Below are 27,197 nucleotides of genomic sequence, written 5' to 3' on the forward strand. Positions count from 1 at the left end.
AATAGGAGGCAAAAATAAATTCAGGCATCCAGATGTTTTTCACATAAACACAAAATAACTTTATTCTAAATTATTTAATTTTTAACCTGTGGAGCAATAAAACATTTAATATTTCAATTAAATGAAGTAGAAAAAATAATTTAAAGGTCTTAAGAAAAACTTTATATTTTCAGTTGAACGTTTTCTATTTAGTTTGATTACAAAATATTTTGTGTTCTTCTTCTGCACATTCATTTAAATCAGGGTTGTCCAAATGCAGCCCGCAATACGAAAATGACACCAACATGTTTTTCCAGCTCAACGTTAAATCAAATCTTCATCACTTTTCAAAACAAACAAATTAAAGTATTCTAAATATTAAAGTACTCGGTTTTATCAACCATATTTTTCACTTTAAATCAAAAGTCATTGTGAACATCCAGTGCTCCAGTTTAGTAAACTCCACAATATAAAGCAAAAGTGACACATTTTTTTATGTTGCTTTGAAAAACATCTAAAAATAATAGAAAAACCGTTAACAGGATATTATTTGCTTTTTTAAATTTTTTGTTAATTTTAAACAAGGTTTTATCTTTTATCTTTCAGATCTATAATCATGTATACCTTCCTTTTCTATGTAAGTCAGGCCTTATTAAAATATTGTAATATTTTTATCAAAAATTAAAAAAGCTCTTCAGTGTATATTTATTTGATTTATCAGTTTGTTCAACTGATCCTAAATACAGAAAATGTGCAAAAAAGTTTTTAAGCTTTGAATCTATAATGAATAACAAACTTTTCATCCCCTAAAAGATGTATTTGATTTTATTGTATCTTTTCTCTTGGCCCGCAAGTACTTTTAACTTGACGGCATAATTAAAAAAAAGTAGTAGCGTCTACGGAAACGCTTTTATTTTGAAATGAAGTCACCGGAAGAGGATGTAGCGCAGCCGCTAACATGACATAAAGTAGCTTAGGCTGAGCTGGCCGTTGGTTGGGGCTGTTTTGACTCCGCTGGCTGTTCCCCATCGACGTCCTTCTCTACGTGGAAGCTGGTCGCTCTCGTCGGGGAGGTTTCCACACACCGAGGCGGGGGCTGAACACACAGATCTGCTTCAAGCAGAACCGATAAGAATAACCCAGAATCTGCTGAACTGACGCCATGGACCCAGCCAGTCAAGGTAATTGTTAGCTTACCGAGCAAGTTAGCACAACTCCGCTCTCTCCCTGGCTGAAAAAACGGCGTAAACAAGTTGAGAGCAGCTTGGTTTTTCACCCACAACCCTGTAATAAGACGGAAAACCGTTTCCTCCGTGTTGTTTCGCTGTTGGACCGGGGAAGTTGGGGTGGGTGTTGGGAGGACGGACGGGCCCTCCGGTCCGTGACAGGAACAGCAACAGCAGGTGGAGAGAGAGGAGGAGGAGGAGGAGGATCGAGTTACTGATGTTAGCAGCTTCCCTGCACTGATTTCACTGACTTTATCAGCTGATCCTACCCAGCTTTAACCACCCGGGTCACCGGGGTCCATTACTTCAACACATCCGCTTGTTTTAGCCTCTCCATCTCGTTACACGGGCGAATGAAACCGAGACCAGGTGCTGCTGTTTGGTGAGGAGGAAACTTCCTTTCTGCTGTGTCATCAACTCCAGCTGACCTCCACACAGGCCCAGAACATTCATTTTTAAACATTTATTCAACTTTATTCATAAAATGAACACACAAAAAAACAATAGAGTGGAATGTTGTGGGGGGAAATTGATGCGTAACAGCAGGAAAGAGACAGGAAATCGAGGCATATGGCTTCACAAAGATAAAAATGTACAAATAAACGAAATTAAGAATAATGTACTGCAAAGTAGGGGCAAAATTACAATATAAAACATTCCCAAAGCAATATGTATACACTAGAGGTCTTCAACATGGGGGTCACAGTCCTTAAAGAGGTCACAGAGATGCTGCAGGGGGTCATAACATTTCTGATTTTAGACATTTTTGTGTATTTTTTACACATAGATTTGAATCCAACATATAACAAATTGATAAAAGGAGGCATAAAATAATGTATTATAGTCTGAAATGCTGAATTCTGCTCGTTTTGCTAAAAGTTCTGCAGTTCAACTTTGTTCTGGGCATCGTTGGAACATTGCTTTTACATTCATGTTAAAATAAAAACATGCTATTTGCATTGAATGCTCAAAATTAAGACATGTTGGTAGATGGATTCCTTGTTGTTTCTGTTAGGAGAAATGGTCAAATCCAATCAAACTCAGATTATTTTTAGGAACTATTATGCAAAAAGAGGATTCCAGATATTTTTCTAGCCTTCCAGTTGTGAGGGTAATTATTGACGATGGGACGACAGACGACATCACCCTGTAGTGTCAGAGAGCCGTTTCCTGAAGCAGGACTTTTAAATCGAAGAATACGTGACTGTAGGTCACATTTTCAATGAGCTCAGCATCTTGTTAGCTTTACAGGAATGTTCCTGTGTGCATTCTAGATGATCTAGCTCTTTACTTGAGCTCTGAGCTTCCTAAAAACGCTTCCAACAAGATCCATGATCAACGTTCAAAGCTCTAAGGATGAAAACGGCGACTTTATGTTCTGCTCTCTCTCACCATCTCGCAGCTTTTTTAAAAAATCGGGGCATTTACAGTGGGCCTCTGTCTATTTGTGTTTCATTATTCGCAGATTTTTCTGTGGAGCGTAAATCCATCTTATTAGTTAAAAATGTGATTATTTCCAGACTTTTTTTCCCTCTTATCGCATATCTAAAATATTCTAAAGAAATGCCTCTAGATGCTATGCTAACTGACGCGCGATTGGCTGGCGACATGAATAAGATGTTTTATGTATTCATTTATTTATTACTTTCAGACCGCTTTTGTATGTAACTATGGCAACAAAGTGCTTGTTTCTTGTTTTTTTGTTGTTTTTTTTATTTTATTTAAAAAAAAAATTACAATCAGGAGTAGCTGGTTAGCATAAAAAACTTTGCGGAGTGCAAGCTAACTACTTCCCTGTAAGTATCAGGTGTCAAATGTTTTATTTTGCTTGTTTTTTTTTTCTCAAAATGCAGGATTTTTAACAAAAATGTCATGTGATTTATTGATTTATAGCTTATTGTGACGGGCTTAGGCACATCCCCTACTCCAGCATCTCTCAGAGAGATTAAAGAGAGGCGGCAAAAAGCAAAGGAGGCGGATTAGCAGAGCTAGCTAATAATAACTGATAGTGGCATCCAGGAGATGTTGCTGTCGAGTATCATCTCTGCTTTGATAGAGCAACAGTCTTCAGTCAGAGGCTTCTTCTGATTCGTTGGAAGACTGGCTGCTACTGGAGCGTAGAAAACGTAACGTAGAAGAGCGTGGCGTTCAGTGGGCGTGGAGGATGACCTCACTCACTCCACACCTCAGTTTGCAGACAGGTTAGTCTGCTGCCAAACGAGCATTTACAGCTTTAGCATAAATTTAACCCAGCCAGCTCACTGTAAAAAACGGAAGTCATTGAAACGACGAGTGATTCTGTTCTTACCTCCGTGTTTTTATTTAAGTTTTTGTTTTTATCGGGTTTTTCCTGCCTGTGCTGGTGACGCCTGTATGCCTTACAGGTGGAGTCACTGTTTGCTGTCAGTTGGATTACTGAGCTGTGTGCAGATAATCCTGTTGTTTCCCAACATCGGAAAACGTTCAGCTGGTTTAGCCTCGACGCTATCAATCAATCAATTAATCTCAAGATGAATTAAAACGGGCTCAATCATTTCCATTTGCAGGATTTGTCGTTTTTCTCTTTCTGCCTAAAACTGGATGATAAAAATCTTCAGTCTGGTGTTTCGGTCTCAACCAGCCTTTTATGAGTCTCAATGTTTCATTTTATTTGTTGTTTCTGTTGTTTTTGGATATTTAAAATGTTTTCCAGGCCCAGTGTTAAATGTTTATTCATCTCTGAGAATGTGTTCTTTGCCTTTTATCATTTATCGGAGTAACATCTGAAACTCTGCCGTCGATTTTGTTGAACGTCTTTAATTAACGGCCACCGTTTCCGCTGCTTCTCTGGTTCGGTCTTCTTTGCTGCGTCTTGTTTTTATGTTGCGTTGTGCAGATTACAGCTGCCTGAAGCCCATTTCCATGTCGTTTTGCGTTTATTGGAGACGTATTTTCTCCTTTCTCGGGTTCTGTTGCCCCCTCAGCCGAAGCTGCTAAAATTAGTCTTCAGGTAAATGACTCGACACTTATTCAGTTCCGTAGAGCAGAGCGGCTATCAGACCTGCGCTGCAGGAATCCTGGACTCAGTTATTTAAGGTTAAGGAATCCTAATCAGTTCATGCTAACAGTTTCAAACTCTTAATTAATAAAGAATTCATTCGTTCATTAAGGCTTCAACTAACGATTAGTAAATGATTAATCGATCAATTATTCTGATGATTAATCGATTAATCAGATTTTTAAAATTTAACAGACTTTTCATTTAACCACAGAAGCTTTTTTATGCAATATATTCAAAGATTCAAGTTATTCAATTCCTTAAAGAAAATAAACATTTTAGTTTGTTTGAACCAGGAGAAGCTAAAATTACCACTGGAGGAGTTTTGGCTAAAATATCTTGGTGTTTTTACCTAAAATGCAAAACATACTTTGTTTAATTTCTGCTCTGAAATGACTTTCAGTCTCCAGTTAATGATTGATTTAGTTGACGATTATTTCTAAGTATTTGTATATAACTTTTATTTACCCAGATGTGTCTCATTAAGATTAAAGATTTCTGACCAAGTCTGGCAGCAACACAATTACAAATCAAAACTACTCAAAACCTGATTAAGATACAATATAAATAATAAAATAAAATAACATTGACGTAAAAATAGGACTGAAATACACCATGATATCAACCAAACATTTTTAAAAATGCCTTAAACTGATTAAAAGTGGCCTTAAGTGCATTAAAAGAGAGCATTTCCTTCAACTACGAGTTGAATCAGTAATCGATTAATCGCGATTAATCGATTCAGCAGTAATGAAAGCTGCTTTCTAGATGTAGTTTCCTTCATAAATGTGAATGAGGAACATCTGAATACTTTAAACTTTACTCTATATAATGTTTCCTAATCTTTTTTTTTCCCATCATCCATTGCTGCAGATATCAACCTGAACTCTCCAAACAAAGGCAACAGCATGGATCGCTCAGACAACATGGCCGACGATCAGGCGGAGGGCGCGGCGGCGGCGGCGAACTCGCCTCACCCTCTCCCCCCCGGCCTGACGGAGGAAGAGGCCGAGGAGCTCCACCTCGAACTGACGAAGGTCAGGGACCGATTACCACAACGGTGTCCAACATAGGGGTCGCGGGCCATTTGGGGCCCCTAGGCTGATTCTGTTGCGGCCACAATTCAAGAGCAAAAAGGACAAAAACTATAAGTTTTAAATTAAAATCTACTTAGAAAAATATTAGATGTGACATAAAATGATAATCTTTTCCAAAGTTTCTGGTTTCCTTTTGTTTTTATGGTAAATAAGATGATTAATCAGATTGATCATAATAAATCAATTACTAAAACAATCGTCTGCTAATTTAGTAATCAGTTAATGGTTAACTGCAGTACACTAACTGAAATATGAAAGTGAAAACATTTATTTGCATCTTTAGATGTTATTTTAATATTTCAATAAGTGGTTACATTTAAAATCGGCAGAGTGTGCCGTATTTATTTAATCCGATTAATCGATTAATCGTCAGAATAATCGTTAGCTGCACTCAGAATATTTTCCAAACTGTGAAGGTTTACAGTAAATGCAGTTTAGTTGCTTCTTGAGAAATTAAAGGTCTGATGGCAGGAATAGGTAGGACTGAAATGATCAATCTGATTAATCGATTATTGAAATAATCGGCAACTAATTCAGTAATTAACTGCTCGTTAATTGGATTTTACCAACTCTTAAATATGCCATTTGTTGAAGAAACAACAAAGAAGTAATTAAACTTAAGTTGATGCTAGAAATATTAAAATATCAAACAAATGGTCCAACTTTCACTAAAGGAATGGAATTAAATTGTTAAATTTATTATTTAAAACAGGAATCAAATCGCTTGTTTGCCTCTTTAATGATTTTTTTATGTTTAATGAAAGATGTGCAGAATGTGGAATCTGTTTTATCCGATTAATCATCAGAATAATCGATTACTCATTAGTTGCAGCTCCAGTTATGAGGTTTTCTGGCTCACAAATGTTTAAAGCCTTTTTGGCTAAAATTCAAAAATCATTTCCACATTCTGATCCACAGACACAGCAGGTTCTGGTTCTGGTGAAAATCTGTTTAATAGAACTTCAGCCGAAGTGGTTTTTACAGTGCAGTGTGTCTGGTTCTGTGCGGTTCTGACTCAGGTGGAGGAGGAGATCAACACGCTGCGCCAGGTCCTGTCCGCCAAAGAGAGGCACGCCGCGGAGCTGAAGAGGAAGCTGGGCCTCAGTCCGCTCAACGAGCTCAAGCAGAACATCACCAAGAGCTGGCAGGACGTCCAGACCTCACAGGCGTACGTACCAGGAAACCGGCCACCTCTCTGGTTCTGGTCCACAGGGTTCGGCTCAGGAACCCAGAACGTGTCTGTGTTGTCTGCAGATGGATCATTTTAATCTCTACCTCGTCTTCAAACAGGATTTCCTTTCTAGAGATTGTCTCTGTCTGAGAATGTTGCTTTCCGGCGTTTATTGCTTTCCTGAATTTTTCTTCTTCTAAGTATTAAATCTGAAACTTTTGACTTCCTGTGCAGCTGCTGGAGAAAATGGCTGCATTATTACGGTCCGGCTCCTTGGTCTTATGCCAGTTTGGAGAACAATAATCATTGGCTAATTTATTTTACGAGTTCTGAAGTTGTATTTTTCACACTGTTGCTTTTAGCAACTCATGCCGTTGCTAAAAATACTGAAGGTCACGCAGAGCAGGAAGAGATAAAAGATGAAAACAGGCATTTATCGTAAATTATAGTGTCATCGCAATATTCCCTAATATTATTGCTGTTGCAGTTCTTACCAATATTATCAGCTCAATATTTGCCAACATTTTTCAAATTATTGCCATTGTCGCAATATTTCCAAATATTATTGCCATCGCATTATTTCCCAACTTTGTAGTCATGCAATATTCCCAATATCATGCAATAATCACTTAAGGATAATAAATAATCCTTAAGTGAACAAACCAGTAGAAAGAAATGCAGAGATGAGTGGAACCAGTGGAATTACTGGTTCTGTTGGCCGAACGAAGCTGAAGTTGAGATGCGTTGCAAGATTGACTGATACTGCGATATTATCATCGCAGTATCTCCTAATGTATTGGGAAATCAGTTGGTTTCCCAGTATTATTTTCATTTTAATATTTTCTCATCTAGATTTTCTTGCCTCTTGTACATTGGAGCAGGATTCATGCATCAGCAGCATCTGGATGCATTTGGAAGGACGACATTAATCTGGACGAAATACTGCAAACATCTCCCAGATGAGATCAAACTAAAGATTTGACGCTTTAATTCCTTCAGGCAGGAAGTTGATTTTGCAGCGTTTCGGACCTGAGCAGCTTTAGCTTTAGCTTAGCTCCGGCCCCCTGCTGGACGGCGGCGTAACGCGCTCCTGTTTCTAGCTACGCGAGAACCACAGAGAAACTGGGCGAGTGGAACGAGAGGGTGACCAGCTCAGATCTGTGAGTTTTACCAACTGTTTGCTGGACGCCGCTGTTTGCTCTCTCACGCTCCGACTCGCCCCCAGTGCCTCTCACCTTCTCACCATGTTTGCTGCTGTTTAACACCAGGTGTTACAGAGATGCTGCACCTGAAGCCTCCTCAGTGTAACTGCTTTAATCTGTAGCTGCAGGTGTAACAGTCTGACTCTGGATCTGCTCTGCTGATGATTCTCCTGGACATTTGCTTCGACTTGAAGTGAGACTCTTTCTCCTTACAGTTCTAATAACAACAGAACCGGGTTCATGTCTGACTCGTTCTCCACCCATTCATGTGGTTCCGGAGCGTCTCTGGATCCTTCAGGGTGAATCGGTTGTTGTATCAGCAGATGACTTCCTCTCTCTGGATCAGCTGTTCGTTCTTCCTCTCAGATTGATGACATGTTTCTTCTCTTTCCTGTCTGGTGGATATTTTCAGCTTCTCTCTCTCGGTTCTGGTAGCAGACGGTGTTTTTCCAATGCGGCCGTTGAGTCATCACGTAAATTTATCTCCCGATTTTAATACGTCCAACTGCAGTCAGTCTCACGGTTGCACTACCTCCAGTTAGTGCAGACTTCTGTTCATGACGGTTTTGGTTGAGGTGTTGCTTGTTTGGACAGTTATTCCCGTCGCTTTTGGATGTTTTTTTAAACTTTTGGAAAGTTATGATAAGTAACTAAGGCAACCAGGAGCAGCTGATTTAGCTCAGAGCTACAAATAGGAGCTCAAATCTCAGCGGCGATGAAAAGGAGGTTTTGTGGATGCAAAGATCAAATCCCCTACTCCAACATCTCTCAGATTAAACGTGGAGCAGCAAAAGTGAAGGTGGTGGATCAGCAGAGCTTGCCGACAACTGATGATGTCATGTTTAACATCGTCTCTGCTGCCTGGAAATGGAGCTGTTGGCATATCATGGCAACACACTTCCGTCAGAGGCTTCTTCGGATGCGTTGCAAGATTGACTGCTACTGGAAATCCTCCCAGGCAACAGCATCACCATCCACGACTCTTCTGAGATACTTTGATGTTTTGAGCTGAAGTATCCTTCATCTCTTAAATTCTTTGTAAAAGCCTGATTGTTATCGTAAAGTTCTGTAGGGTTAAAAAGGATCCTTACATCAGGGGAGCCCAAAGTCGGTCCTGGAGGGTCGGCATCCTGCACGTTTTATTCTCTCCCTGGTGGCTGTAACAACTTTTTCAACTTGTCAATGTTCCTCTTAGAGCTTCTAACGAGCCATCATTTGATCCAGGTGCGTTAAACCAGGGAGAGAACCGAAACATGCAGGATGCCGACCCTCCAGGACCCACTTTGGGCTCCGCTGCCTTAAGTAAATAAACCGATGGGACCCAGGAGGAAAAAGTGCAGGAATGAGGTGAAAACGCTTGTTCTGTTGGCCGGACGAAGCTGAAGTTGAGATAAAATTTACTTTTTTTTTTCTTTTCAAACCTAAATAGAACACAATGTAAGACGCTAAACAGCTTTTTCACTAGTTTTTTTTTTTTTCTGTTGTTGGAAAAAAAATTCCCTGCAGCGTTTACAACAAACGGTCAGAATCTGCAGAGTTCTGGTCGGGGCTGAGACGCATTCTTCACGTCTCGGTGTGATTTACGGCGGCATAAAGGCGAGTTTGTCTTCAGGGAGTCGCAGTGAGTGTTTGGAGACCCTGTTCATCGGGACAGAGGCAGGAAGGAGAACCGGGCTAGCTTAGCTTGATGCTAACGTCCAGCTGCTGCGTCGCGTCCCGGCTGGAAAACGTTTTTCAAAACAAAGGGTTTCAAAGTGAGGGTTGGGGGCCATTTGCAGCCACTGGACTGATTTAATGCGGCCAACAAACTTTATTTAAATTAAAATTTACTTATAAAAACGTTGGATGCATCAACATTTCCAAGCTTTCTGGTTTCCTTGTTATGGCAGCTAGAACCACATCTACTCATTGACTTGTACACTAAAACGCATAAAAATCTGCTTTTAATTAATGTATTCAAAGTTGGGTAAATACAGCAAGTGTTTTCAAATAAAGACCAACAGATCCTGCTTTTATTGCTGAGAATAGATGAAATATTGTTTCAGTTTTTAGCCCAGAATAATCAGCAAACTGGATGCTTTTCCATTTAAAACATGTGCAAACTTGATTTACAATTCCTCTCCTGCAAAAAATATCTGATTATTTGTTTGATTAAAATAATTTGTGCTTATTGATGAGTCGGTAAAAAGCAACATTTTTTAGTGATTTTAGTTTTTAAAAAGTACTCGGCCAACCTGACAGAAAATTTAACACCCCTAGTTTAAGCATCGAGTTTATCTGCCTGACTTGCCAATAAACTGGACGGAGCAGCTTTAGTCTGATAGATGATCCCACTCAACAGGATGTAGCTAACTGGTCTGGTCTCCGTTTTAGCATGCAGCCACCAGCAGGTGATGGGGGGCCAGAAACCAAGATGGCCGATTTTCTTTTGTTTGCTGTTGAGATAATTGTGGATTGTGTCTATTTGGTGAAAAATGTAGGACAGGAGATGCAGGCAGGCATGAAGCTCTTTATTTGCCATAACACACACACACACACCCAGTGCAGGAAAATGTGTCTGTATCTCTGACACGCATTGTTCCCAGCCCCCCTCCCTCGCTGGTCCCAGTGACCAGACAGGACGCGCAGACTGGACTAACTGGGACGAGAGGAAAAGAATGAGATGCAGAATGACAGATGAGGAAGAGGATGGAAACGTGGCTATGGAGTGCCAAAAGAGCCAAATAAAAAGAGAAATTCACAGAGCATAAGTCATGAAAACTCTGTGATTTAATAGTTATTATTTATAGGGTTGGACAGTAAAGACAAAATCTCAAAAAAAAATTTACATTTTCATTTTATAGTTTTTAAAAATAAATTTAGAGTGAAGAGATTAAAACAAGCAACTAATAAGAAGGAGTGCAAAAGTACACAAAAATCCTACAGACTTTATTTTCTTAAGTAAAAAATGTTACGAATTCTGACATTTTGACTATATTCTTGTAATTTAAAAAAAAAAAACTTCTCTTGAATCATTTTTAATTTCTGGAATTAATTTGATATTTTGTCCAAAATCGTTTCAAACTGTCTGGAGGCTTGTATTGGTTTTGCTGAATTCTTTTTAAAGTGCACATTTGTTTTAGTACAAGTATAAAATATTGAAAATCAAGTTTCCACTGCTGGCATCAATCTCAATCAGTCTTGGAGATATTGGTGGCCTTGACAAGGTGTTTGTTGCATTGAAATTCCTATCAGTTTGAAGTGTCGTCTTAAAGCTGAGCAGCTTTTTGGTGTCTTCGTGTTTTCTACCATGCGGTCGGTCCGTCTCTAGTGGGTCGTGTTGGAGAACACGGTGGGGTCCCCGTTCAGCGTGAAGTCCCCCTAATGCAGCTCAGACTTCAACATACTCCCTGTCTCTGTTCAGACTGTTTTCTCTGAGACAATTACAGCACAGATCTGCCCAGTGTGACGCTGCGCTGCTGTACTGTAAGCTGCATTGTGCTGATGGAGGTCAGAACATACAGACTCGTCTTGTCCTGGCTTTACGTCTGCATTTGGACCAGAACCAGAATCAAAACGATGGTTTTTATGAAGTATAAACCAGGCAGTGAAAGGTGTTTTTGTTCCGTTTTATCTCTAATGAGTGAGTGAGTTGGTGTTTTGATCTGCTAAAGCATGAATCATCGGAGTATAAATGTGGGAGGATTTCCCATCCTGCGCTTTCAGCCGTTCTGCTCCACGTTGTTATCTTTGCCCTCCCGGCTTCCTGAAGCGTGGAGCTGGTCAAACCGCCTGTCAAAGACCAGCAGCTATCTGAAGACAGAACGCTGATGGCATTCAGGAAAGAAAAAATAGAGGTTTTACATCAAAACTTTATCACTCAGCAGTTTTATTCAGAAGTCATGCACTTTCTAATCTTTCAGCGTAAAATTTCAGCGTCCTTGTGAGCAGTAACATGGGAAGATTAAGGCTGAAACGATTACTCGTGATTAATCGTTTATTCAAATAGCTGTTAATAATTATGAAAGGACACAACTTTAGTAGCGCTGAAACAATAAAGTGGATTAATCGTAATTAAGCGATTATTCAAATCATCAATTGTGTAACTAATTGTGAAAGATTGATTAATCTGACTAATCCAATTTATTCAATTAATTGTGTTAATTGAATATTGAAATAATCAACTAATTGAAACTACATTACTTCAGTTGGGCTGAAACGATTAATCAGAATTATCAGAATAATTGTGATTAATCGATTCTTTAACTGATTGTGTAGCTAATAATAAAGGGTCATAATTTTAGTTGGGCTGAAATGATTAATCGTGATTGATTATTCGAAAACTTCGTCAACTAATTTAAAAATTACTTGTGAAAGGTTATAACTTTAGAAGGGCTGAAACAATTACATGAAATCTGAGGAATGTGCCAATTTTTTAAAAATAAATCATCAAAATAATCAATAAAATAATTTCTTTCATGTTAAAATGGTGGTGAAGTCTGATATCAGTTGTGACAGCAGTATTAATATTGGCCATCGGGACTGGCCCAAAGTTTCATATCGGTGCATCACATATTATTAAATTGCATTTTTTGATTTACAAGGCAGTGAGAAGAAACGTGAATAATTTGCTGTATCCTCAAATACTTTTTTACTTTGTTGTAGTTGGGAAAATTGTAATTTTTTTTAGATTAAAACGGGGAGTAAAACGATGGTGCCTTCACATACTTTGGTCTCCTAATGGGGTAAATGGCTAAATGGTAGAAATTAATGAATGACTGTTTAAGTTCTTGCATATCTATATGACTGTAGATCTATACTGAGAGTTTTTCAGGTTTTAGGATTATTGTTTATTATGACTGTGTCTTCCCTTGTGTCATTATCCCGCTGTTGTGTCTTCAGATATCTGTCTGCCTCAGCCACTTTGGATGACATTACCCACTCTGAAGCGTGAGTTAATCCTTTTTTTTTTTTTTTTTGGTTTTTGCTTGTCTTTGGCTTTTTAGATGAGCTAAGGTTTCTTTGAGTTTCATTTTGGGAGCTTTTTTCTCCATCATTTCTCTGCTGTCCACGCTCTGTTTTCTGTTTTCTGTTTGGTCCAGTAGTTAGCTTGGGTTCACTCAGGTTCTGGTGTTGGAGGCCATGTTATGCTTAGGGGATGGTGGACTCACAATAACTAGCATATGACTTTCATTTAGGCTGTTTGTTTATTAAGTTTGGCAGGATGCTGAAGGTGACCGAGGATGATGATGCTGCTCAGTTCTGGAGAATTCAGATTTAAACAAAACACTGAATCCAAGAGGGATACATCTTGGATTATATTCCAACTCTGGTTTCCTGTAACCCACCACAGCTTTGTGACATTTTCTCTCTAAAACGCCATTGAAGTTCAGGTGACTTATTCATATGATCCCAATAAAACCTGAGCTCTGAGCACAACTATTACACAAGTATCTTGACCCATCACATTTTTCCTAACTCAAAGCTGGATAAACTTGAATGGCTAATGGATTTAAAGGGGACGTATTATGAAAAATTCACATTTTACATGTCTTTGTTCTTCCGTTTGTGTTTCTACTGCTTCTAAATGCAGTCCAGGTGCTTAAAAAACTTTAAAAACCCAACTGGTTTTTGGCAGCAAGTTCATGTTTTTTGGTGTCTGGAAAATGAGACATTTCAAAAACCTGTGGAATGTGATGTATCAAATCAGCAGGTACTGCCTGTTACCTAGCAACCCCAGCGGAACTCTGCCCGTTACCTAGCAACCCCAGAGGAGTTCCAGCACTTTTGGTCAGCTGGTTTTACCACTGTATGAGTGCAGGAAAAGACAAGTGTTTTATTGTTGACTTGCCATCCAGAAACGACTTCCTGCATTCTTGTTGATTGCGCAGAAGGCTCCACTTCTGCTTTTCAAAGATGTATGGTTGTATAATTGTGCATCTGTTGACAGCCATTTTCACCTGTGAGTGTAAACGTTGAGTTGAGTGGGATAAAAAGTTTTGGTACTAGGATGAGATTTTTTTTGCTTTGTTTGTTTTTCACAAGTGACATGATCAACAACTGGATGTTACTTCTACAGGAAACCACAAAGAAGAAGACAGGAAGTAGTATGAGGATGAAGGCGTGACATGGTTTTAGTGAATTATTGTGTGAACAAACTTATTCACTTGTTATTCTAATTGCATTATTTAATGAAAAATTGCAATTACTAAATTTAGTTTTTTCAACATCAGCAGAATATCTACATTTGTAATGGAAACGCAGCTAATCGGAGCTACACTGCAGGCGTAAAGGACTGCGGCATGAAATATTTAGGCTGTTCACGTGTCATTTATTAATCACGATCAATATTGAGTAAAACTGATGTTTGTCATATCATGCAGATGCAGTTTCACTCCTTACTTTGTCCAATTTCATGAGTAACTTAGTTTATCATCCCATCAACCAATTTCTCTGTTTGGCTTTTAATGCCAGGTTGGAAGGTGAAATGCTGCAATATTTTACTGAATTTTGTGTTTTGCTGCTCATTGAATTAATCAGAAATGAAAACTCTCTTTTTCCTAAACATGTAGGGCAACATCTTATTGTGTTCATGTTTTATCATCTAAGCTCTTTGAATTGCCTTGTTGCTGAAATGTTCTGTACTAATAAACCCGACTTTGCTTGAGTAAAAGTCGGATAAATTTCAGTGCCTGTCCACTGTGATGCATAAAACAGGAAGATCTTGTGGGTTAAAAACTACCTTCTTTGCTGAACCCACAGCAGCTTTTTTCCTTTATTCGTGTTTTAGTTGTTGAATTAAAGCAAAGTTTGGTTTCATTATGCTAATGCTTGGTATTGTCATGCTTCGCATGTTTAACCAGTCTGATGGACTCTTAACTTCCCCTAATAACCACTCCTGATTAATATTTGTAGGAGCTGAGAAACTAAAGCTCACAGAGTAAATACTGTGTTAGAAATGTGAAGGTTATTATTATTTTTCTGACATTGTGCAGCTATTTCTCTATCTTCGGTTACTGCTATTGTTTTGTCCAGTCTGCTTAAGCCAATGCTGCTTAGTTTATTTTCTCTTAAGAAAATAAATGTTCATGGATTATATAGGAACAAGTTGTCAAAATGGCACGTAAAATAAATTTTTTTTGGGCTATCATTTGGAGTTGCCACACCCTGTTCCTGATTTTGCTTCACTCTCCCATCAGCCATGTTGCTAACTGTCTGTGCCCTTTTGTCTTTCCTTCATTTTCCGAGATCTGGCTCCATCTTGTTTGCTCATCCTCGCTGTTCTCTCTTTCTGCAGATACAAGAAGACCCAGGAGACTCTTTCTGAGGCGGGACAGAAGACGAGCGCCGCTCTCAACACGCTGGGCACGGCCATCAGCAGGAGGCTGGGCGACATGAGGTACAAACATGACCTGACCTGCTGCTGGAAAAGCTAAAACCACGTTCTGGAGCTGGTGAAGCCCAGAAGAAAACACAAACTTATTATACACATAAAACCAACTAAAAGTCGAGGGTGTTTGGCTTTCGGGTGAAATTTACGGAAAACGTTAAGAAGTTAAAGCTACAATTATGGCTGACGAACGTATCAGGATACTCATCAGTCTGTCGATAATTATTGATTATTTTTCTGTTATAAATATCTGAAATACAGCCAGCCTGAGGGAGTGACCGCTCCTGTTTTCACTCCAAGCTGTTGTCTTTTTTTTTTTTTTTTTTAAGCAGTTAAGAGGCAAAACTTTAAACTGCTGCTGTGGCAGTTACCCAGCAGGTTGTTGCTAGGCAACCGAAGTTGGGGGGGGAGGGGCTTGAAACTGCTTCCTGTCCAGCAGGTTGTTGCTAGGCAACCACAGAGTGAGTGGGTTGGTTAATTCCGCTCACTTGGCTTTGCTAGCCTTTAGGGCTAAAGTGTTTCCTCTGCCCTACATCTGTGAATATTGTTGAATATTAAATATTTTATCAGATGTATTTTTGATACGGCAGCAAAAGGTGAAAGTTCCCGCAATCCAAGGTGAAACCCAACTGACGAGACAAAAGTTTAATAATTTTCACTTTACTTTGGTCGATTTTCCTTTGAATGGTCCGATGTCAATTTATAAAACCATTAAATGAATTCTTCTAATCATTGAAACCACCACCAACAAACCTGAAGGAAGATGCCTGGAAATATTTTGGATTTTAAAAACAGGAAGTCCATAATTAATTAATTTTTTTTGGCCTGTTAATTGTCACTTTTAAGTAGATAATGGTCACATTTTTCTGGGCTTGTGTGAATGCACCTTTTAAACACCTGTTCTGATGAGAACAGAGACCATATCAGCTGAACGGTTGGGCAAAAGCTTCATTAACGAAATTTCACCCTAAAACCGAATATTTCACTTTTTTTTGTCTGTTTGCCACCCGAGTGTCCAGCTGCCTCTTCATCTCCGTTTCTAATCGTTGTTGCTGCTGCTGCATGCATAATTCAGATAGTTTCAGTTCTGCATGAAACTCTAAAGTCTGGGGTGTCCAAAGTGTGGTTCGGGGGCCATTTGCGGCCCCTGGACTGATTTTGTGGGGTCCTTGAATGACACAAATTTGTCCCCCCAGCGCAAACAGATTTTTTATTTTCTTTTATTTTTAACTATGAATCAGAAATTTAAATATTTGTTACAGCACAAACTGTTCATTTTTTAAAACCATCTCTTTAATTTCATGGATGATGTTTATCCAGTTAGTGACTCAAATCTGGTTTTATTAAATATTTTTCAAATGAGTTACTAAATAATGTTTTGATTTCTGAGAATACACTAAATCTTTTTCAGTTTTCTTCAGTAAAAATAAATAAATTGGTAAAATGTTTTGTTTTTCTCATGAGCAAAACGTGAAACCATTTTGAAGTTAAATTCCTATTTGACTATTTTCCTTGTTCAATTAAAATATTTTATGCTCGGTTTAATATTTGTGATTTAAGTTTATGATTTTGACCATGTGATAAAAAGTTTGGACACCCCTGCTTTCTAAGTGTTGCTGTAGTGGAAATATTTAAAGTACCAGAGCTTTTAGCGTTTTTAAAAATGAGAAGTAGAAGTTGTTTGGTTTCTCCTCCCTGTTGTGTCATGATCACTTCACTTCTGTCTTGTTTTTTATTTTTTATCTCACCAAACCGGTTCTGGTGTCAAACCGCTGCTGGCGTTTACTTAAAACCAGCAGCGTCTTGCAGATCTGAACCGTTCTTATCTTGGCGTCAGAAAACAGCTGCCAACATGTTTAAAGTATTTAAATATTTGCTGTGGTTTTACTTCATTTTAGACAGAAAAACGGTTAAATTCATAATTTTACTGATTCTGGTTCCACAGCAAACGGCTTCTGCTCTCTTATCTGCATGCTGTTCCTTTTTCTGCAGTTTTTCCGTTTTTTTTTTTTTGTCTCGTTCCGGTTTCTGTTTGCTCCGTTGCCTCACGTTGTCGTCTTGTTTTTGTTTTTTTTATTGCTGCCCCGGTTCGATTGCAGAGCTCTGCCTTTCTCTAACTCCTTTAGGTAAGGCTAATGTTGGTCCAGATCAGGATATTCTTTAAAGTTGGAGGCATTTTAATCTCTTTGCTTCGCTGTGTAACTCTTGGATTTTCTCCTTCCTTTAATGCTTTCAAAGTAGCAACTATTCCATTCGCCACTCCATAAGTATGCCGGCCATGAGGTAAAGTAACCGCTGTGCTCCTCCTGATGATTATTTCACCACCTAGCTTGTTTTTCTCCAATAGAGATTAAATTGGATATTTGCATATTTAGTTATTTTTTCATGTTTTCTCCATCTTTCTTACACATTTGGGATTTTAAGAGAATTTTAATCAATTACTGTAGATATGTTTGATATGATCTTTTATAGTTTATTTTATAAAATATATTGTATTTATAATGAATTCAAATATGTTTTAAATATTTTGTTCCATTTAATTATTAACTATTTTTATATTTTTTCTCAATCTTTCAGTATAATATTTTATTTATTGACATATATTGCTTTATTTAATTGGATATTATATCTTTTATACTTTTAAGGATATAAAAACTATAATATATGCTAATAAAATTGTGTAATTTAATATGATCTTTATTGTCATTTGCATAAATAGCTTTCATTTCTAATTTTATAGTGTATATAGTTTTAATTTATTTTATTTTTGTATTTTGTGGGAATGGATATATTCTATAAAGAAATTGATATAAATTATGTATTCAAATAAAATTCTATAACAGTATATTTTAATATTCTGTTTTATTTACTGTTTAATTTCAGATTATTTACAAACTCACAACTAATTTTATCTTGAGGCATAAAGTATATTTTCTATAAAAGCTTTAAATCTTGAAGCTCATTTTATTTTTGCTTTTATTTATTTAGCATTTTCTTGATGTGTATTTCAGCTTGATGATTTATTTTTATTTGTTACGATATGAAACTTGATATTTCTAATTAACTTAATGTTTTTGCTCTTTAGAAACTCTCCAACCTTCAAGTCGTTTGAGGACAAAGTGGGAAACCTGAAGGCGAGTAAAACCGTTTAAGTTCACGACAAACCTTTTTTTTTGTTAAGATATTTTTATATTTTGCTTGTTTTTATGCTAAAAGTAAATAAAAATCTGTTCATAAGTCAAAATGAAATTAAGTTATCTGATCATGTCTTTAAAAGGAATAAATGAACAGGTTTTGCCAGTGGTGGCCGGTTGACCTTTCATGACCTCTGGAAACTTTTATATTATAGCATCTTTAGAATGGTAGCGGCACAAATCTACATTTTTGCAGCACAAATGTTTTACAACAGTTTTGTCAAATTGGGAGAAGGCGGGAGGCTGGTTGACCTTTCATGACCTCTGGAAGCTTTTATTATGTTCAAATTTATAGCAGCACAAAGATTTGATCCGATTTTGTTGGATTTGAAGCAGGTGGCAAAGCTGGTTGAGCTTTTGACCTCTAAACTTTCATTAATATCTTCAATTCAATAGACAAACAAAATATCTTTGCAGCACAAACGTAGCGGATTTGACTGACACCAATTTTTAGATTTGAAGAAGAGTGGGCTGGTTGACCTTTCATGACCTTTGGGAACTTTTATTAATGTGTTTAAAATTATGGCGGCACAAATGGGAAATTTTGCAGCACAAACATTTGATGCAGATTTAGCTAAATTTGAAGAAGGTGGGGGGCAGGGGGGCGTACTTCACTCGGGTCTGCCGCCGTAAACAGGAAGCAGAAAGTGCTGAGTCAGCACCCGTCACAATCATTAAGCACTCGTCCGTTTCCTGTTCTTGTCTTCCTCTTTCCTGTTGGTGCTGCGCAGCATAAGGTGGTGGGACCCAGAGGGAACGGAGACGCCGTCGGCTCCCCGGCCGACACCACCCCGACTCATGAGAACCCGCCCTTCTGAAAGCACCGCCTCCTCATCCTCGCTGCCATCTTCCTCACGACCTCAGACTGTACTGTTATGGAGCCCTGACCTCTGACCCCCCTCAGCAACACTCTGCATTTTGTCCTACGATCTGTAAATCCTGTTATCATCTCTGATTTAAAATAATAATTTTGAGCCAGAAATCAGAAAAACTAAAAAAAAAAAAAAAAAAGTGGAGTTTTTCCTTCTTTCTGAACATCTGTGATCCTCCCTGAAAGTTTAAAACTTTCACTTTTCCTGCTCTCACACTGTGAGCACATTCTGTCTGTTTCCTCTTTCAGGTTTTTGCTTCGCAGTTTGATCGAGGAAATCTTCGGTCTCCGCATGTTTGTCTCGCCTCACAAACCCAGCAAGCAGCCACATCACACCTAAAGAAACTCACAAAAAACACACAAGTTGTAAAAACTGCACCCATTTTTGTATTATAAACTATTTTACACTGCTTTGCATAACGTTTTTACATAATTTTTATCAATATGTATAAATATATATGACTATACTCTATCGCCGGTTGTAGTAATCAGGGTGGGCAGAAGGAAACAAACACTAGTGGGTCAGTTTTTCTCAGTTAGTTACACTAATCAAACCAAAGCAACTGGGAATAAAAATAAAAACTGGTTTTAATTTAAACATTTTCTCCGTTAATCCAACCCAGGTTTGTTTCTGCTCGTCTCGTCTGCTCAGATTTAGCTTAAAGAAGAGGAAAACTTTACAGGTTTTCTTCATTTTGGTGTCAATTTAGAAATATCCCGCGCTGCTTTTTGCCAACTGGTATGTGAATGTACACAAGTTAGCCGCTGCTAGCAAAAGCAAACTAAATTTAATGGCTAAAAACTGCAGAAAATCTGGGGGGTTTTTCTGAGCCTGAATTAAAAAAAGGAATTAATTTTGTTTTGCTCAAACAAACTTTTCATTTGTACCATTATGAAATATTTTCCTGCAGCTTTTCTCATAAGAGAAATGTCTAAAAGAATTAGAAACAACTTCTCATCAAACTGATTTAAGTGTGTTTCATTGTTACATTTTTGTTTTTTTTACGTTGGTAGATTATATATTTTTTTTTTCCAGAACTTGTACGCCTTCAGCTGAAGTTGCCAACGTTTGAAATATCTGTTACAGAATTTTCTTTTCCAATTGAGGAAAAAATGTGATTTTAGTTGGAAATTTTCTCCCTTTTTTCCCCACTAACTTAGATGATTTAGATGAACCTTTTCTGCATTTTTTTGTATTTTTTGGAGACGGCCAAACGAGAACGGTGTACCTTTATGTTTTGTTTTGGGTGCCAAGGGAAGTGCAGCTTTACTCACTTTGGGTCCTGGCTTCGTCTCTGACTGGAAAGTGATGAGATTTGGGAAATCATGCTGAAATAATTAAAGATCTCCGGTTTTGTTGTATATGTGTAGAGATCAATAAAGCATTCCTTTAAATGAAAACCTGATTCTGGCTCCATATTTTATTTTATTTATTTTTCTTAGAGCTGTCTTTCCTTGTTGAAGCACCATAAGATCATTTCTCAGGTTTAATTGAATTTGCCTTGTGGGGGAAGCATTTTCCTCATGGTTATTCAGATCTGGGTGAGTGTATTGTTTAAATATTAATAAATAAGAGTCATAAGATCTGTGATATATACTTACTACCTTTTGCTACAAGTCAAAACAAAGTAAAAAACGATTTTATGCCCTAAATTTGTTTTACACGCTTCAGTTTCATTTGATTAATTTCACCACAAGATGGCGGTAGTTGCAAAGTTATTTTGATTGGTACAGGACAAAAGCTGAACAGCTCCGGATATGACTCATGTTGCATAGTCACTCAACTTGAGTCATATTTTTAATTAATCTCATATTAGTTGCTCTCCTGGCGCCGGAAGTGGAAATACTACTACAAGCATGGTATTGTATATCCTGTGATAAATTACTTAAATATGCTGTAAATTATAGTGGAAATAAGTTACATTAATAATCCAGTTAATAAATTGTATGATTAAATTCATGCTGAGAACTGTGTAAAATTGTGTACAAAGTGTGATATCTGTGTTGCAAACTGTCTTTGTCATGTTGTTTTTGTAGAAACATGACGGAGTGAGCGCTCTTAGTTGCAAACTATCTTTGACGCGTTTTACGCCGGTAACCATGTCAACAAGAATTTCGACAGTTAGAGGAAAGTAAACGGCTCCTGAATAGAGAACACTGAATGTACTTTATGCGCTTTGTGTCTTGGAAAACTTTCTTTTATTTTTGTCTTTATGTTTTGTTCTTTTATCTTTTTTCTACTTACTTTTTTAAACCAAGAATGGTGGGTCAAATAATGTGATGGTCAACTTTTTAGCTTCGTTAGCTTAGCTACATGTTGACGTTAATCTCTTTTCACCAGCATTTAGTCAGTAAAGGAGCTTTTTTTTTAGCATGATATTAGTATATCTCACTTGTTTCTGATCTTTTTACCACATTTAAAGATGAGTCAGAATAAGCTGGAGCCATAACCCCCAAAATCAGCCCAACTCTTCCCACTGAAGAAGGTGAGCAACACTGTGATTAATGACAAGCTAATTAGCATCTTTACAGGAAATGTATGGAGATTTCTCTGTGTCCCTTGTTCTTTTTACAATTTCACAACAAAACTAAAATATTTATTATTAAGAATTGTTACAACATAAAACATCTGTCTCGAGTGGACAAGTCACCTTTACTTTGTACTGTAGCAGGTACTGTATCTTAAACTCAATCTCCTCTTGTTCTCCTAAATTAAATTAACAAAATGTTCAGAAATCTGCTATTTTTGTCACTTTGAGGTGATGATTCATATGAATTAATGTAATTTTAAAGTTATGCATGTTAGAAGTTATAATTTTATATTATATTGTTATATTTAAGTGTCTGTATATATCTAAAATGTGTAGACTTTTTTAAAGATTTTTTTGAAATAAAAAAAATGCACCTATATTTCACTTTTAGCTAATTAAAAAAAAATCTCTTTTTAATCTTGCTTCAAATAGTGAATTAAAGTGTATTCCGGAACCCCTTTTTTCTTTTCCAGTCTCTCGTAATATTGTATTAGTCAATTCATGCAGGATCTTGAATACTGAAAGTCTTTCTGCTACACCTCAAGGTTTTTCTAAGGTTTTTTCATGTATTTTAATATCTTGTTTGTGAGATAGTTACGGGTTTTTTTTTTCTTTAGGATACAAATGCACCACAAACTTATGTGCAAAAAACAAAAGTAAAATAGGTCAAACATGGTCATTCATCTCATTCTATCCCTTTTAAGACATAACTGTCTGTAAGAAGGAAAGAAAGAAAAAATACATAAAAATTATTTGGACTATTTTTGAGTTATTTTCACCGGGTAATAAAGTCATTCTGGCGGCTCTCCTGGGTATATATAGACATGCATGCCCCTGCTATGCTTGGCTGTGGGTGGGTGTGTGGAGCCATGATGTAACGGGGAGAAAGAAGATTTTTCCTGCTTCCGTAGCCACGCCTCCGTTGGGTGACGTCACCCACTCCGCAGTATAAAAGTTCGAGCACCTCCCAGTTTGGCCTTAGAAAAGAAGCATCGTCGACATCTTTTCGGACCTTGGAGGGTTACATTTACCCAAAACCTTTTTTCAAATGGGCCCCGTCGCCTAGCGTTTGCTCTCCCCCATCCTCGCCGTCTGAGTTGACTTGGGTGCTACATCACATCAGCACATCGTCTGGGTTAAGTAAAGGTGAGTTGTTGTTTTTTTTTTTAGGTCAAAAGATGGTGGAAAGGGTTTATTTCATCTCGGCGAGGCGAGCTAAGGGCTGGAAGCTAGCGGCTGTACGTCAGTTAAAAAAATAGGAACGGATAAAACTTTTGTCTCTTTGTCTTTGCGGTACCCGTTGTTTTTAATTAACGTATTTATTATTATTATTATCATTTAACTGCCGCATCAAGCTAGGTTGTGTGGTAACAAACAGACGGACAAAATGGTCACCGCAGTTTTTAGGGTTATTGTTGTTCTGACCCAGAATTTTCTCAGAGCAGCAGCATCTTAATTCAGTGCTTTACAGTCTAAAACCGGTCAGAACCGGTTTTGGTTCAGCATTTGCGTTGAATGTAAAGATGTCGGTTTGGTGCAGTGAGTGTTTTTAACGTAAACACCCCCTTCTTCCTCCTCCTCTTCCTCACTGCAGACCAGTGACAGAGACGTCATGATGAAAACAATGAAGTTTATGGTGCAGAACCTAAATCTCCTCCTCCACAGCCTGTTCATGTTTGGCTTTAAACGATAAATACCCTGTTTTTAACTTTTGTGTCAAAACAGACACATGGATTAAATAGAAAAATCCAGACCGGTTCTGACCGGAGCTCAGTGGGTCATTACCGAATAAATGTTCCCATTGTTCATTAATGGCACCAAACTACAAGAGGGTTTTTATTTTAATTTTTAAGCTAATCTGAGGTTGGCAGACTCTTTATTTTTGGGAATATGATTCGCAACATTTTTATTTATTTTTGGCCATTTTTAACTTTTCTCTACAGAGCTAAAAAAAACACAATGTATTGTGTTGGCTTCTTGTCAATGGCAAGAACAAAGTGTAGAGAAGAAAATAATGCATTTTATTTGGCTCTCAAAACACCCAAGAACACTTTGCAACATTATAAACCCAATTAAGCAATAAAAAATGACTAAAAACCACAAAATAACTAAAACTGGAGCAAAAACGTCAAGTTTTCAGACGAGCAGCGCAGTAGCATCCACTCGATGCGGACGACAAAATGGAAGCACAAGCATCAACAACATAAAAATGGCAGAATCAATCATTTATTTATTTTTTTGTTACTGTTGGTTTCTGTTGGCACCTACATGCTTCTGTTTCATCATGACTCATCTCTAGTGAGGCCTCATTTAGTGGAGATGAGTAACTGAGTCTGTTCCTGCTCCAGGTTTCCATCAGTGACCAACTCCTGAAGAATGGCAGCCATTCCAGCAGGCGGTTCCCTCGTCGCGACCACCGACTACTACCGAAGTGAGTCTGTCCGTCCGCCTCCCCTGGCCGTCCCATGGTTTGTTTAATCACTCGTTAACATTCACCTCCGCCTGCAGGGCGCATCGGCTCTACGTCCAGCAGCAGCTCATGCGGCAGTTCGGAGTACAGTGGGGAGGTCATCCCGCACCATCCAGGTAAACGGCTTCAGATGTGGCTTAAAGATGCAGATTAACTTTTATAAAGAATGTTTATTTTTTTACATGCGAGTTAAAATCACCATGTCGTCACAGTATGAGACGGTCTGTGAAAAGATCCACCTCCTCCCTGAGCTACTGTTGCTGTCTGAAGAAATGCACCAAAAACAGTCAGGAGGGGGGAGGGGCTTAGCGCTATCAATCACCCTCATGTTCTCTCTGCTAAATATAATGGCAGAGAAAGAACTCAACTGTTACAGGTAGTTATGCTAACTAGCCTTAGCATTCACAACAAGATCTGCTAGTTGCAGCTTAGCGAACAAAGGGGAAGAGGGAGATGATTGACGGCGCCAAGGCCCGCCTCCTGGCTCTGATTGGCTGGTTCTAGTTAACACTGGGAGGAGGAACTCTCATTCTTTTTTTTCACATTTTGTCTCATACCATCCTGTCACAACGTAAACAAATATGCAAAAAAAAGTTTTCTAAAACTTTCTTACTGCAGCTTTAAGTTGGTTTTAGGCTGGGAATAATAAAGTTTTAACTGCAGGAGAGTTACAGAGTGTTGCTCAGAGATTTAAACTTTCACCCATAAACCAACCTGGCCACATGTCGGGGTTTCTCTGCTAACGTTACATCAGTTTCTGCTGCTGTTGCCACAGAGGGTTGAGTCATTTCCGCTGAGTTGTAATGATGTCGGCAGGATTTTCTTAAAGGAGCCACACCCATCCAGCTCACTTCCTGCTGGTGAGAAGCATGCAGCGTACGTTTAGATCCAGAGTCTGAGCAGCAGCAGCTTCCTGAGCTCCTCAGTCATCCTGACTTGGCTGTAAAGCTCAGCAGCTGGTTACACGCCGCAGAGCAGGGTGTGGTTTCTCTGGTTCCGCTGCGTTAAGCGGTGCCCTTTCTCTCCAGGACTCCCTAAGCAGGACTCTGGCCACTGGTGGTCCAGCTTCTTCTTTGGGAAGCAGCCGGGGATGACGCCACTGACCGAGGAGGCGCAGCAGAAGTAAGTCTGAAGCAGCCTGAGCCGTTCCCGTCTTATAGATTCGATTTCTAACCGCCACCTCTGCCAGGGCGGGGGTCTTGGGCGGCGTGACGACCGGTCAGATCACCTGCTACGCCAAGGAGATGGTGCTGCAGCGGCAGGCGAGCGAGAGCAGCGAGGCAGGAAGCCCCACCTCCTCGTGATCCTGCGACTCGTCAGCATCGCCCTGGGGAGAACCAGACCAACCGCCAACGCTAGGCGACGGAGATCGTCCCGTTTACAACTTTTTTTTTTTTGTTAATAAATGTTCGTGGTAGTAACGGCTGCGTTTTTTTTTTTTTTTTTTTCCATGTTTTTTAACATTTTTTTAATGACTAAAAAACAAAAAAAAAGAAACTGATGAGCTCGTTACCATTTGTAACGTTTTGCTTTGTAACATCGTCGCATTGACACCGTGGTGCATACCTTCATGTTTTTGTTACCCTTGTTGTCTCCTTGTTGGATTGCAAACACAATAAAGTAGTCTTGCAGCCTAATGTTGGTGTCCAAGTCTGTCCGTACGCTCAGAATAACCTTCAGGAGGAGAGGGAGTGTTTGGGTTTGGCCCAGGAACTGTAAACGATGGAAAGCAGCTCTTCCTGCTGGTACTGAACTCGGTGACTTCACGTTGTGTAACTGACTCAAAACGAGTTGTGTTGGGTTTCTGTGTGCTTATTGGAAAAACTAACCTTTTATAATTATCTAATTTATTTAAAATGATCTGTAACTGCAGTTTTGTATCAAACTCCAGCCTTGGCTTTTCTGGGTACATGCAGGAAGATGCAGCAAATCTTACAGGTGAAAATAAAAACACCCACACCCTGAAAGTAATGTAGCTAAAGTCAATTAAAAAAAAATAAAAAATCAAGTTGACCATAAATACGTTAATACAGTTCTTAAATGTTATCTTTGCAAAATTATTTAATCTTATATAATTTTTGTAGTCTTTTTCTCGGGACTTTTCCGTCAGGCAAAAGTTGTAGTCAGCCCCCCCGCATTTACCAAAGGCGGTTGAGGCTAATGCTAACTAGCTCAAAGCTAGTTAGGCGTTTTTTCGACCATCGCGGGTAAGTCCCAATTTATCGCAAGTTTGTTGTCTTTTGTACATTTCTGTCCATATATATATATATATATATATTATACTGCTCCTTTAAAAAGTATATATTTCTACATTCATAATGGTAGTGTAAGTGTAATGGCGGCAGTGGCCCCACCGGAAGTGCCACTACTCACTGCCGCTGTTACCAATTAAGTTTGCTATAAACTTGACTTGCTAAACAAGCATTTTAACCGGTTTACAGTTGTAAACCTGCTTCCAACCGGTTTACAACTTTTTTTTTATTTAAAAAGAGTTTTAAAAAAAAATCTGAAGCTAATTCGGATTAATGTTGATGATTATCTTGTCTCAACACGGTCTGGTTCTGGTTCGGTTGTACTTTGGATCACATACCAGAGCTCCAACCGTCCACGGGCTCTACCTCCTGATCCACTAGGAGCTGAATTAGTCTGGATTTCTCAATCCAAACATGTCATGACTCATGGGTGGGTTGCACAGTTATGAAATGATTTCTGTGCGCCTTGGGAAAATATTCCTATCCTCGTGGATCTTTTTGTGTGTTTTCTTCATGTTTCCTGCAACATTTTTTAACTTCTTGTGTTATTTATGGTTTTCCAGCCCCTTGAAGCCCCTATAAACTGTGTTATTAGACTTCCTGGATTAAAAAAAGAAGCAAAACAGGCTATTATAGAACCCCCTAAGTGCAAAAATATCCACTAGTCCACAAATATACACTAAAAACAAGTCAAACTATATATCATATTCAAATGGGTTACTGAAATAAAAAGACATTTTAATTCTGATCCATTACAGGAAGAGAAGTGATCTAATCTGGACCAGTCACACGTTTTCT

At 38.4% G+C, this 27,197-nt stretch overlaps 2 protein-coding genes across 11 annotated transcripts; both read left to right on the forward strand.

Moving 5' to 3' along the window:
* The first annotated feature begins 925 nt into the window (after positions 1–925).
* Positions 926–20,552, forward strand: tpd52l2b (tpd52 like 2b). 9 transcript variants are annotated; one of them, XM_008404300.3, is made up of 9 exons: positions 926–1,160; positions 5,116–5,279; positions 6,359–6,507; positions 12,594–12,641; positions 14,989–15,090; positions 17,181–17,207; positions 17,320–17,364; positions 18,167–18,215; positions 19,007–20,552. In XM_008404300.3, exons 1-9 carry the CDS (start codon positions 1,142–1,144, stop codon positions 19,091–19,093), a joined length of 690 nt encoding a protein of 229 aa, XP_008402522.2. In that variant the 5' UTR covers positions 926–1,141; the 3' UTR covers positions 19,094–20,552. The 9 variants fall into 9 exon arrangements, with proteins under 9 accessions (XP_008402522.2, XP_008402533.2, XP_017165651.2 ...); XM_008404311.3 differs by having other exon boundaries at positions 17,323–17,364; XM_017310162.2 differs by lacking the exon at positions 17,181–17,207.
* Positions 20,553–21,273: 721 nt separating this feature from the next.
* On the forward strand, positions 21,274–25,784 carry LOC103461910 (pancreatic progenitor cell differentiation and proliferation factor B). Of its 2 annotated transcripts, XM_081609340.1 has the most exons (6): positions 21,274–21,409; positions 21,570–21,632; positions 24,026–24,108; positions 24,186–24,263; positions 25,176–25,269; positions 25,337–25,784. In XM_081609340.1, exons 3-6 carry the CDS (start codon positions 24,054–24,056, stop codon positions 25,449–25,451), a joined length of 342 nt encoding a protein of 113 aa, XP_081465466.1. In that variant the 5' UTR covers positions 21,274–21,409; positions 21,570–21,632; positions 24,026–24,053; the 3' UTR covers positions 25,452–25,784. The 2 variants fall into 2 exon arrangements, with proteins under 2 accessions (XP_081465466.1, XP_081465465.1); XM_081609339.1 differs by lacking the exons at positions 21,274–21,409; positions 21,570–21,632 and adding an exon at positions 22,639–22,823.
* The last annotated feature ends 1,413 nt before the right edge of the window (positions 25,785–27,197 follow it).

This window comes from Poecilia reticulata, chromosome 7 (genome assembly GCF_904066995.2).
Source record: "Poecilia reticulata chromosome 7, P_reticulata-male-v2, whole genome shotgun sequence".
Classification (NCBI taxonomy): domain Eukaryota; kingdom Metazoa; phylum Chordata; class Actinopteri; order Cyprinodontiformes; family Poeciliidae; genus Poecilia; species Poecilia reticulata.

Bases quoted from the DNA above. Each gene is read 5' to 3' on its own strand.
- LOC103461910 (XM_081609340.1), top strand. From the start codon at position 24,054: ATGGCAGCCATTCCAGCAGGCGGTTCCCTCGTCGCGACCACCGACTAC. The intron at 24,109-24,185 runs GTGAGTCTGTCC...CTCCGCCTGCAG, and splicing joins GACCACCGACTACTACCGAA to GGCGCATCGGCTCTACGTCC. The intron at 24,264-25,175 runs GTAAACGGCTTC...CTTTCTCTCCAG, and splicing joins GGTCATCCCGCACCATCCAG to GACTCCCTAAGCAGGACTCT.
- tpd52l2b (XM_008404300.3), top strand. The intron at 5,280-6,358 runs GTCAGGGACCGA...GTTCTGACTCAG, and splicing joins TCCACCTCGAACTGACGAAG to GTGGAGGAGGAGATCAACAC. The intron at 12,642-14,988 runs GTGAGTTAATCC...CTCTTTCTGCAG, and splicing joins GACATTACCCACTCTGAAGC to ATACAAGAAGACCCAGGAGA.